Below are 12,845 nucleotides of genomic sequence, written 5' to 3' on the forward strand. Positions count from 1 at the left end.
GTAGTTCAAAAAGATTTGTGGAATAACAGAAGTAAAAGATAATTTAACTTGGCACAAAAATTTTTGAAATCTATTCACAGATTTTTCATAATGTAAATTTTTCATGAAAATTTAAAGATGTCTCCTATGAATTATTTACAATCTTTCCTATCAGAAAGAGGCACTGGATATAGTTTGTAACCCACTCCATTAGGACAGTATCATTCTAATAGCAAAATAAGACACATTACAAGTTAGCTATAGACCAATATCTACCATGAACATAGATGCAAAAATTCCCAATAAAGTATTGGCAAGTCAAATCCAACATATAGCAAAATAACTATTCACCAAGTGGAATTTATTCCACATATGCAAATATGGTTCAACATTCAAAAACCAATTAATGTAATGCATCACATGAGCAAGCTAAAGATAAAAACCACATGATCAAATAGATAAATAGCATTTGACAAAGTCCAGCACCCATTCATGATTAAAAACTTTCACCAAACCAGAAAAGAGGGGGAAACTTCTCAAACTGACTGAAAAACACCTGCAAAAGCCTACAGTTAGCAGAAGCTCCTAGTAAAATTAGTGAGGAAGAAACGATGTCTCCTTTCACCCCTCCTTTTCAATATCAAACTGGAAGTCCTAATAATGCAATAAGACAAGAAAATAAAATAGCAGATTTAAAATTAAAAGCACAATGGCTATTTACATTAGCATTCACAAAATGAAATACTTAGGTATAAATCTAACAAAATATGTACAAAATCTATGAGGGAAACTACAAAAATCTGATACACGAAATCAAAGAACCAAATAATGAGGATAGTCCACGTTCATGAATAGGAAACCTCATTATTGTCAGTTCTTCCCAATTTGATCTGTAAATTCAATGTAATCCCACTGAAAGCTAAATTTTCAGATAGTGACAGACTGAGTAAAGTTTTATAAAGAGATATAAAAGATCTAGAATACTCCACATGCTTTTAAGGATAATTAAGTCAGAGAACTGACAATAGGTGACTTCAAGACTTATTGTAAAGCTACAGTAATAAAAAATATGATGTTGGCAAAATATTAGACAAATGGGTCAATGGAACACAATAGAAACCTAGAAATAGATATTTTGATTTTTGGCAAAGAGTAGTCTCTTAAAAAATTATTCATATCCTTACCACATGATATGGCAATTGCATTACCTGATATACTCGAAAATCACCTGAAAACTTATATCCATCAAAAAAACTTCACACAGATGTTTATAACAACTTTATTCAGAATTGCCAAAACTTGGAAGCAACCAAGATGTCTTTCAGTATGTACACAGACCAATAAACAGTGCTTAGTCCAGACAATGGGCTAAAATTCAGGCCTAAAAATAAACGAGCTATCAGGCCATAAAGAAACATGGAGGAAACTTAAAAATATATTACTAGATCAAAGAAACCAATCTGAAAAGTCCACATGTAATGTGATTGACTCTAACTGTGTAACATTCAAGAAAAGCCAAAACTATAGAAACAGTTATGGATCCATGGTTGCTGGAGATCGGGCGGAGAGAACAAAGTGACAGAGCAGAGCAGACTTTCAAGGCAGTTTATACTGTTTTATACTATAATAACGGAAACATGTCATTAAACGTTTTTCAAAACCCACAGAATATACAACACTGAACCCTCATGTTAACTATGAATGGAGTTGAGCAAAAAATGTTCTGTCAAATAGGTTTACAAAAGATAACGACTGCACCATACCATCTTATGTGGGATGTTGATAGTGGGAGAGGCTGTGTGAAATTAAGGAGTACATGGGAATTCCGTATTTTCCATTCAATTTTGCAGTGAACCTAAAATTGCTCTAATAAAAGTCTATTTTAACAAAGTGCTAGTTAGTTTATACCTAAACAAATACTGTTTACATTGAAAGTAAACATTCCATGTTTCTAAGAAAAATAAACCTCGTATTTGTAAAAGCAAGACAATTTAACTGCAAAAGCTGTGGCGATTAAGCACTATGAACAAATGAAAAAACTAATGGTGAAACAGAAATGAAATATTTCGGTAAGTTTTAAGTTTTTACCTTTTTTTTTCCTTTTAACAGAAGCATGTCATGAAGAATATTGCTTGAAGACTTATAATAGGAAAGACAACGTTTCTTCTTTTTTCAACGATAGATTTTCTCCATGTGGATTTTTCTGCACAAGTGATAAGAAGAAGACGGTATGAAGGTCGGAGTCGGTGTCCTCTCTCCACGAAACGGTGTGTGCAAGCTTTGACAAAAAGGACGAGGTTGTCAACTGGTCAGAGTAAGCAGCTCAAAGAATCCCCATCCCAACAGGGCTGCTGAAAGCCAAGACTCATACTGGAAAAGAGGTCTAGGTCTAGTTCTGGTTCTGGTCATGGGGCCTTGTCTCTGCGTGCGCTGGGTTCCATCTCTCTGAGCGTCTTTGCTGGCGTCTCCGTGACTCGCTGTAGCGCCGGCGAGGGTAAGGGGAAGACCTCCTGCCTGGGTTGTGGGTAGAGCCTGGGCGCATGGGGCCCAGCCTTGACTGGAGGCTACCCCTCGGGTGCGCTTCTCTGGTATATCTGGTCTGGCGCAAGGAGTTGTTGTAAATTCGTCGGTGCAGGAAAGATTGGTTGTAGGGCCATAGGGTTCTTCGGCGGTAGGACCGTACAGGAGAACGGGCCCGGGGGTGTGTCCCTGGCAGTTGCGGAGAGGCTGGATGGCACGGAGGGGTGGACAAGCCTGGTCTGCCTTGGTCACCTGGGTTTTCCAGAATTTGTCTCCTGCCTGCGAGACCCGGGCGTCTGCCTCTGGGACCGTTTCTGATCCACGTGCTCTCGGGGTTGCGATAGGGAAGGTCCACTCCCCAGGCGTCTGCCAGGTGGGCCAGCAGCAGCTGGGAGAGGCGCCGGTGCGCGTGCTCATCCCAGTGCACGCCGTCTCCCAGTCGGTGCTGCCCGGCGTGGCGGAAATGGAAATGCAGGTCCAGCACGTCGAAGCCGTGCCTGTCTGCCTCGATGGCGCTGTAGAAGTTGGCCTCCATCACGTCTTCCCGCAAGCGGACCGGCCCCGGCTGGCCCGCCTCCGGGAGGAAGCCTCCCGAGACGACCTGGGCCACGGGCATGGCCGTGTTCCACACCAGGAGGCAGGCCTGGGGCAGCACGTGGTAAAAGTGCCGGAACAGGCTCTCCACGTCTTCCCTGTAGCTCCTAGGGAAGTCCTGGCCGTACCTGGAGAGGTCCCAGAGGCAGGAGTTCATGATGACCACGTCTGGGGCGTGGGGGCCCCAGCGCAGCTCTTCTAGAACGTTCTCGACATACGGCGAGTAGACGCGCGTGAGGAAGTAGAAGCGCACCAGGTGGTGGCCGGCCCGGAACTGGCGCACCTCGCGGTAGTGGGAGCCATTGTGCATGCGGCCCCACCTGCCGCCCTCCAGCAGCACGTCGTGCTCGAAGCTCAGCTCGCCCTTGGCCTTCAGCTGCTGGGAGGACAGCAGGCAGTCTTTCTGCAGCAGCAGCACCAGGTCCTTGTACACAGCGCGCTGGACCGAGTCCCCCATGACGACCACGAATTTGTTGTGCAGCAGCTGCCGGACCTCGTAGGCTCTCAGGTGGGCCATGGTGACCGCGGGCTAGGCGGGCGGGGCGGCCTGGCTCGCTCTTTGCCTCTCAGGGCAGGTTCTGAGAGTGAGCTTCGAACTTCCAAGAAGGAGAGGGACGGAGCCGGGGTTCGGTTCTGCCTGGCCTGGTGAGGGCAAGGGAAGTGGGCGCAGGAGGGTCGCCGCTCGCTCGCTCAGAAGCGCTCCTCAGCTGAGGTTTACCTCAGCCCAGGGCGTGACCTCGCGAGATCCGGATCCATCTGGCGGAGGGGAGGCGCCCCCCTTAACTGCGGGGGAGGGGCTCCCGGCCCTGGGTGCCCGCGTGCTTCCCCTTGGCCGAGTGAGTTTGGAACAGCGCTGTGGGCGTGGCCAACCCCGTATCTCCCTAACGGGGGGAAGGGTGGGGAGGGGGCGCTGGAGAAATGGGGTCAGGGTGACCCCTGGGTAAATCTTGATTCCCCACCCCCACCTCCATTGTCTGTGGCGGGAAATGTTTCCTAGAGGTTAGCAAGGAACTAATTCTTTGTTCCTTTTTCAGTGCTCAGTAGTATTCTGTGGATTTAGTTTTCCCCAGGCACCTGCTGAAAGGGCAGCAGGTTGCTTCCAGGCTTTGGCTGTTTGAAATGACTCTGCTGTAAACGTTCCTGTACAGGTTTTCACGCAAAGTCAGGTTTTCGTTTCTCCGGGAAGAGCCTTGAGTGACGGTTTCAGGGCCTCTTAGGGTGGTGGCAGTGCGTTTAGTGCTTTGTGAAATGCCGATGCTGTTTGCCAGATTCTGGCGCCGTTTTATATTCCCGTCAGTACTGCTCGGGAGGCGGTTTTGGTTTCTTGCTTTCTGTGACGTGGACGTTCATAGCCTGCATATGTAAGCCGGAAATCCCTCTGTGGAAATGGGTATAACTGACCTCCCTGGTTGCTTGTGTGAATCTTGGTCACCATTCTTGGATCTGGATCTATATCAGCGTAATGCACCCCTTCTTGTGTGGTATGAATGTTAGCCTCTGGCCTGCGTGCTTGATTGGGGATGCAGGCTTCCTGCTGGGTAAATCCTGGTATCTCTCTCTGTACCCTTGATCCTGAATGCAAAATGCCTCTGGTGTATTTTTAACAAAGATTAATAACAACCACCTTTTGAAATGTCCTTTACAATAATTATATTTTTCAATAATAACCTTTGTGCAAAATAATTTTGGAGCCACTAAAATTCTTTTAAGTATGACACATAAATTGGAATTCACACAAAAGTCATCAGATAGCATGTACACATACTATCAAGAATTACACTCAACTGTACATTAAATTTGTTAAAATTCAACTTAACCTACTTTATATTTTTATTTTGTATATAAAATACTAGATATAATTTGTTTGAATTTATAAATAAATAACAATTATTGGTAATTTCTCATATTTTAAAAGTTTTTAATATACTTTCAGTACAAAAAATATGGTTTTTGTTGGTTAGCAGTGTGCTAGGTCTCAATTCAATTGTTCAGCCTTACTGTCAAGAAAGCAAATAGAAATTATTAAATAGTATATATAAGAATTACTTCAAAGTTTATGTTTTGTGAAAACAAAGCAGTTTATTTGTATATTGCATCTTAAATGTAGTAATGAGGGGCCGGTGGTGTGGTGCAGCAGGTTGGACTGCCACCTGCAGCCTCCACATCCCATGTGGGCCAGGGGTTTGGGTCCCAGCTGCTCCACTTCTGATCCAGCTCCCTGCTGGTGCACCTAAGAAAGCAACGGAAAATGGCCCAAGTCACTGGGCCCCTGCTACTCATGTGGGAGATGTGGATGAAGCTCTTGGTCCCTGGCTTTGTTCATGTCAGCTTGGCTGATGAGGCCATATGGGGAGCAGACTGGTGGATGGAAGATCTCTCTCTTGGTCTCTTCCTCTCTTTCTTTGTAACTCTGTCTTTGAAATAAACAAATACATCTTTTAAAAAGGTAATAATTAAATATTAATAAAAGTAAAATCAATTTAGAGCAACTTACATAGTTACCTTCTGGTAAATGTTGCTATTACTTTGTGGATATCCTACCCTCTGTGAAGGTAGATTTTCTCACTTTCAAGATAAAATGAAGAAAAAAAATAACAGAGTTATGACGTCTTAAAGAGTCCTTATGCTACATCTTCAGAATGCATTTGTATAACTCAAGAAGCATTTTATTTATTACAGTATTATTGTAGAGCTTTCTGTGCTGAAGTACTGATTAAATTTTAGCCCAATAAAATAGAGGACAGAGATTAATTTTAGTTTCTCTTAAGCTGAACATTTTTGTGAAAAATATGCTGTCTTAAGAGAACAAGTGAATAAATACCGTCATCTAACCTGTTAATTTGTAAAGAGTTTTCATATACTTGTTCACACTGTTTTTTTTTTTTTTAAATCAAGGTAATTGACAGATTTGAGTTTCTTTTTGTGTTTTGTAAGTACAACCACTACTTGCAACATAGGATGAATGAGTGGTAAAATAGAAAGACATAAGTGTTTTTTGTTGTGAGCTTTGTTGAACTCATTTTCCAGTGTGATTATTTTTTTTCAACTGCATATTTCTGGTACCTAACATTCTTTATCAACAGTATAAAAGTGTGTTCAACTTAAAGTATTGTACTATAATGTGAGCATATTTTTATTTTCCTTTTAAAATATTATTTAACATTGAAAATACTCATATAATAGATGGCCTTAACATTTTAAATAGATAAGTATATGTAAGTATTGAAAATCTTCACCCATTCTCAAAAATTCAGTGTATGTTTATCCAGACCACTTTTAATTTATAGCCCATATATTTAAATAATTGCTTTATAGTTTTTAACGTAAAATTGGCTATTTTCCATTCTCTTTGGTAACTTACTTTTTCATGTGACATTTTATGAAAAACATCTTTTGCATTAAGTTGCCTAGAAAGAAAACTTTAAAGAAAAAAAAAAGTTCTTTTAATTTATGCATTCAATCCCAGAGAAGAAAGAGTGGGTCAGGAAGAAAGGTGGACAGATGTGATGAGATGAATTACTGGGCTGGCCACTGTGGGTGTTCAATTGTAATGGATTGTGTGATCTCAAGGGATCATCTTCTCAAAGGTTGTATCAATTATTTCATATTATGACAGTTAATCTCTGGGATGAAGAGAGAAAAAAGTCTATCAGCTTGTATCTTTCATATATCAAAAGTTTATTGACTGTAAGTTGTATTTATTTCCCTTAGAATTTCAGGTTGCCAATGGTGGGAGCACCATGTGGATCAGCTTGTCAATAGCAAGGGGAAAGCTCTGGGTTGAAAGAAGGGAGGTATGGCAAAGCCTGAGAAAAATCCAATGCCGCCCCAACAGTTGAGTTAATAGAAGTCAAAGTCCTAGATCTAGGTGCTATCAAAAGGATCAGAGGTGATGGCATAGAAGTGATACATGCTTACTGATACAGCTCATTCCTCTAAATGATGGAATTGTGTTTCATCGAATGGATATACTACCATTCATTTAAATAATACTGGCAATATTTTAATGATAATGAATGGAAAGAAGAAATGAGTTAGAAAGGATATAAAAAGGCAAAATGTTGCCTTTCATCTTGGATCAGGGCTTGTCATTGAGTTCTCCCATCTAAAAGTCTAACCTCCATTTCCTGCCTCTATCTAACTTACTCAGGATCCGTTCCCATATATATTCTTCTATTTCCTGTTGCTAATCTCCTTAAATGCCTTTGGCATGGAAGCTGGAATTGAACTTTGTGCTAGGATCTGATTTGGTGATTGGCCCAAAGGTAGTGAGAGATGAGAAGAGCAGGCCTTTAGATCTTACACATGTATGTTTTAGTGTCATAGTTATATGATCCCTGGGCAAACAGAATCTGTTCTCTGTCAAGGAGGATAAGGCTGCTTCTACCCACCAGTAGACCTCTTGGGAATATAGGAATTCAGGATTATCACGCTCCCATCCCTGCAAAGTCATAATATCATATCTAAGGGTCTTGGTCTTTTCTCTCTGAGCTCTGACATTGACATGGGAGAACTCTTTAGGCTCTACATTTAGTTTCCTTCCAAGCTCTAACATCATTATTAATCAGATGCTAGTATTGATCTTCACCACATGCTGTCCTGTGTCTCTATTAAAGCTGCCGTAGAGGTCTTTTTGTCTATCAGATCGTGCCTTAAGTTGGCACTTAAGTACCTCAAGCCTATCATTTTCTTTTTTACAAGTTGTCTAGGCCCATCAAAAGCAGAAGCCTTCTGTATTTTAATTTATTACTTTCCCCATACTTATTACTTACTGTATATATTTAGCCTCTTTCTCTACTTCAGCTTCAAGCCAGTTAAACCACTGACTAAAGCTTAATTGTGATGTCATTGTGTGCCATGGGGTATTACTGTCCTACTTAGCATCAGCAATGGTCTCTTTATTGTCTGATGGGTGGGCGTCTAGCTCCAAAATCCTTTTCTGTAGTTTTGTGTCCTAGAACAATTTCTGGTACCAATAATTTGAGCCTTTGCATGAGTTTCCTAAGGCTGTTATAAAAAATTACCTGAAACTGGGTGACTCGAAACAATAGAAATATATTGTCTCCCAGTTCTCGAAACTAGAGGTCCAATATCAAGGTGTTGTCAAATCTGTACTCTTGAAAACTCCAGGCAAGGATATTTCCTTGCTTATTCTACCTTATGGTAGCAGCCCTATGAGTTCCTTGGCTTATGGCAGCATAACTTCAGTTCTGCTTCCATATTCTCATGATTTCCTCTTTATGTGTCGGGCCTCTTCTGATAAGGACACAAGTCATATTGAATTAAAGTCCCATGCCACTACTAGAATGACCTGAGTATAAACTAATAATATGTATAATGCTGTTTCCCATAAGATCACACATTCTGAGATATTGAGGGTTAAAATTTTGACACAAGTTTTTGGGGGAATGCACTTAACTCATAAGAGCCTTTTAGAAAAGAGACTGAATCAAGGATTAAATGATGGTGTTTTATTTGGAGAGTACAATCCCATTGCTGAGAGAATGAAGGAGCTGGGAGGTGGAGAATGGAGGACAAAAAACAATTCTTGGTGAAATATTATAATTTTTGATTGGACATTAGGTGTAACACTGTGTTGCTGCTTGGGATATCTGCATCCCATAACCGAGTGCTTGGATTCCAGGTCCATTTCTGCTGTCCATTTCCACTTTCAGCTACTACGCACCCGAGGAGGCAGCAGACAATAGTTGAGGTAGTTGGGTCTCTGCCACTCATGTAGGAAACCCAGACTGAATCCCCAGCCCCTGACTTCAGCCTTGTTTGGCCTTGGGTATTATGGGCGTTTGGGTAGCAGGCCACAAGATGGGCGATCTCCCTCTGTCTTCCTCCATCTCTTTCTGCACATTTCAATTAAATAAACAGAACTTGCAGATGTGCAGTCATCCATGTGTGACATTTTCAGGTAGGGAATATAGAGAAACTCAGGCTCAAGTAAGGCCATCCCTGTGAGTGACAAAAAAAGACTTTTTTCTGCTTGACGCCATCCTGGATTCTGTCTCCAACTCAATTTTCCCCGTACAGTTTTCTTTGACCCCTCTGTAGCTAGGTTGTGCTATCTAGGCTCTTAGCAGCTGCTTGGGAAACCCAGCAGTGTGCTGTTTGCTTCATGTCTGGAGGCAGAGAGCCTTGAAGCATGCAACTGGACAGGACTATAAAAGAGCATCAGGTTTGGGCTGTTGCTGTAGCATAGAGGGTAAAGCTGCCACCTGCAGTGCTGGCATCCCATATGGGTGCTGGTTCAAGTCCCCGCTGCTCTACTTCTGATCCAGCTCTCTGCTATGGCCTGGGAAAGCAGTGGAAGACGGCCCAAGTCCTTGGGCCGCTGCACCCATGTGGGAGACCCAGAAGAAGATCCTGGCTCCTGGCTTCAGATTGGCCCAGCTCTGGCTGTTGTGGCCATTTAGGGAGTGAACCAGGAGATGGAAGACCTCTCTCTCTCTCTCTCTCTGCCTTTGCCTCTCTGTAACTCTACCTTCCAAAAAAATAAGTCTTCAAAAAAAAAAAAAAAAAAGAGTATCAAGTTTTCTCTTGAATGTAAAATCTCAGCTCTCATCACCATTTTCTTTTCACTCATGAATGTGTATGTATGGAGGGGAGGGGAGTGAAAGGAAGAATCTTTTTCTATGTGGTTCTGTAATTAATTAGTCTGATAGCATTGAAAAATCTACTCTTGTTCATAGGAATCATTAACTGTGAGAATGAAGAACCTTTGAGGATCTGTTGGATGTTGAGACCCCCTTCTATGTGCATACTTGAGACCACAGTTACCCTGTTCTAATTTAATCAATAAATAGATCTTGTATACTTTTCCTCTTCTAGTATTTTCTGAAGTTCACTAGACTCTCTTATTTTTCCAGCAAAGCAGTTGTTATTTTTAAAAGTTGCTTTCCTTTAAGTATAACAAGGTCCAAGAGGAAAGTAGAGAATTATGCTTGTTCTGCCATCTTGAATAGAGTGTGATCCATTACATTTTTTGAATGTGGAAGTAAGTACATGACCTTGCACAATTAATTTCACCTTGCTAAAACTACTATTTCTGTGTTGCAAGTATGGGTAGCAAGAAAGTAATTGCTTTCTAAGGTAATTTTAACCTCATTACAACAAGTGACTCTGAATCTGGAAACAACTACTTGTTAGTACTTTATGTTAAAATACATTGGTTTCTTATCCTAGTCATCTTTTCAAATGACCCTAGAAATACCTCTTTGTACTTTGGCTGTATGAAAATACTAGTAGAAGGAAAAGAAAAAATTTGAAGGGCATAGGCCATTTTTGTTTGTGTTCAATTTGAGTTTGTATTTGTTTTGTCTTCCTTTTGGCTTTAAAGTTTGGGATGTAACATTGCTTTACTGCTTCCCTCCTTTAACAGATTGCAGATTTGGTTAGATGTTGGCTTCAAAGTATCTTGATTCTTTCTATGTTGTGAAATAAATCTTTCCAATAAAATAACAAAGCTTTTATTTATATGCTAAATGAAAAAAAATTACATAGGTGAAGGACAGAGAAAACTTTCTTGAGATGAACATGGGACAGAAAATGTGTCCACTTACTCAAAGACTAGGAATCTGAAATTATACAGATGACTTGGGCCCAAATACTACAAAACATTGGGAGGGGAAAAAGAAGTGTACTATATATGTGATTAACAACCCATATAGTGGCTCCAATTGAAATAAAGAATGTTAGATATGTCCTGACTTTAAATTATACTGTGATAGTTTCACCATGAAATCTTTCTGGGTTTAGAAATTAAAGTTATTGTGAGCTTAGGGTTTTTTTTTTAACTTTTATTTAATAAATATAAATTTCCAAAGTACAGATTTTGGATTAATATAAATTTCCAAAGTACAGATTTTGGATTACAGTGGCTTTTTCTACCCTATAACTTCCCTCCCACCTGCAACCCTCCCATCTCCTGCTCCCTCTCCCATTCCATTCACATCAAGATTCATTTTCAATTATCTTTATATACAGAAGATCAATTTAGTATATATTAAGTAAAGATTTCAATAGTTTGCACCCACACAGAAACACAAAGTATAAAGTACTGTTTGAGAACTAGTTATATGTTAATTCACATAGTACAACACATTAAGGACAGAGATCCTACATGGGGAGTAAGTGTACAGTGACTCCTGTTGTTGATTTAACAATTGACATTCTTATTGATGACGTCAGTAATCACCCGAGGCTCTTATCATGAGCTGCCAAGGCTATGGAAGCCTTTTGAGTTCACCAACTCTGACTTTATGTAGACAAGGCCATAATCAAAGTGGAAGTTCTCTCCTCCATTCAGAGCATCAAAGCAAGTTACCTGCCGCTTCTTTGATGGCCCATTCTTTCCCCTGGGATCTCACAAACAGAGATCTTTTATTTAGTTTGTTTTTTTTGTTGTTGTTTTTGTTGTTTTTGTTTTTTGTTTTTTTTTCCACAGTGTCTTGGCTTTCCATGCCTGAAATACTCTCATGCGCTTTTTAGCTAGATCCGAGTGCCTTAAGGGCTGATTCTGAAGTCAGAGTGCTGTTGAGGACATCTGCCATTCTGAGTCTGCTGTGTATCCTGCTTCCCATGTTGGATTGTTCTCTCCTTTTTAATCCAGGGGATTCCAATTCAATCCCATCAAGGTGGCATGTACCAATGCCATCTCACTAGTCAAAGTGATTAGTTTCAGTTCACAGTTGATCATAGTGTTAGGATTAAGAGTCAAAGGGATCACATAAACAAGACTAGTGTCTGCTAATACCAACTGATAGGTGTTTTTTTTTTTAATTTGCTTTATTCAAAAAAATTTAACTTGCACATAAAGTTTGTAGTTTTGTGAGGTACCTTGTGATATTTCAGTGCTTGTAATACATTCTGTAATGTACAAACAGGTTAAATGTATCTGTATCCTTAAATATTTATCATTTTTAATAGTGGAAACTTTCTAAATCCTTTCTTCTAGCTTTTTTAAAAAGGGTATATAGCACAGTATCATTTTCTATAGTCACTTACTGTGCAATAGAAAACCAAACTGGTAACTCCTATGTAACTGTATCTTGGTACCCATTAAATAACATTTTTCCTTTCCCTACCCCTACTCTCTGTGGTCTCTGGTAACTACCATTATACTCTCAAGTTCTGTGAGACCAAAGTTTTTAAAAGAGGGTGGGCGGGCATTTAGCTTAGTGGATAACATGCCTGTGTTCCATTTTGGAATATCTGGATTCTACGCTTAGCCCTGGCTCCTGACTTCAACTTCCCATCACTCAAGCTGCATGCCCTGCTTTTTTTCTCTTCATAAACTTTGCTACTGCCTAACATTTTATTCATTATTTCTTTATTATTTACCTTTTTCCTCCAGATTTAAGCTCTTTGAAGAAATAGCTTGATTCTGTTTGTTGTTGTCTGCAGTTCTAAAGATGATGATGGCCTTGTCTAAAAATTATCAGAGTCAGAGGCCGGCGCCGCGGCTCACTAGGCTAATCCTCCGCCTAGCGGCGCCGGCACACCGGGTTCTAGTCCCGGTCGGGGCGCCGGATTCTGTCCCGGTTGCCCCTCTTCCAGGCCAGCCCTCTGCTGTGGCCAGGGAGTGCAGTGGAGGATGGCCCAGGTGCTTGGGCCCTGCACCCCATGGGAGACCAGGAAAAGCACCTGGCTCCTGGCTCCTGCCATCGGATCAGCGCGGTGCGCCGGCCGCATCGCGCCGGCCGCGGCGGCCATTGGAGGGTGAACCAACGGCAAAGGAAGAC

The 12,845-nt window shown here is 41.1% G+C and overlaps 1 protein-coding gene across 1 annotated transcript; it reads right to left on the bottom strand.

The window, feature by feature from the left end:
- Window positions 1-897: 897 nt before the first annotated feature.
- Window positions 898-4,135, bottom strand: LOC100340399 (PC-esterase domain-containing protein 1B). The gene has a single exon (XM_002712570.4). The coding sequence runs from the start codon at window positions 3,608-3,610 to the stop codon at window positions 2,369-2,371; it is 1,242 nt and encodes a 413-aa protein (XP_002712616.2). The 5' UTR covers window positions 3,611-4,135; the 3' UTR covers window positions 898-2,368.
- Window positions 4,136-12,845: the final 8,710 nt, after the last annotated feature.

Source organism: Oryctolagus cuniculus, chromosome 3 (assembly GCF_964237555.1).
Source record: "Oryctolagus cuniculus chromosome 3, mOryCun1.1, whole genome shotgun sequence".
Taxonomy (NCBI): Eukaryota; Metazoa; Chordata; class Mammalia; order Lagomorpha; family Leporidae; genus Oryctolagus; species Oryctolagus cuniculus.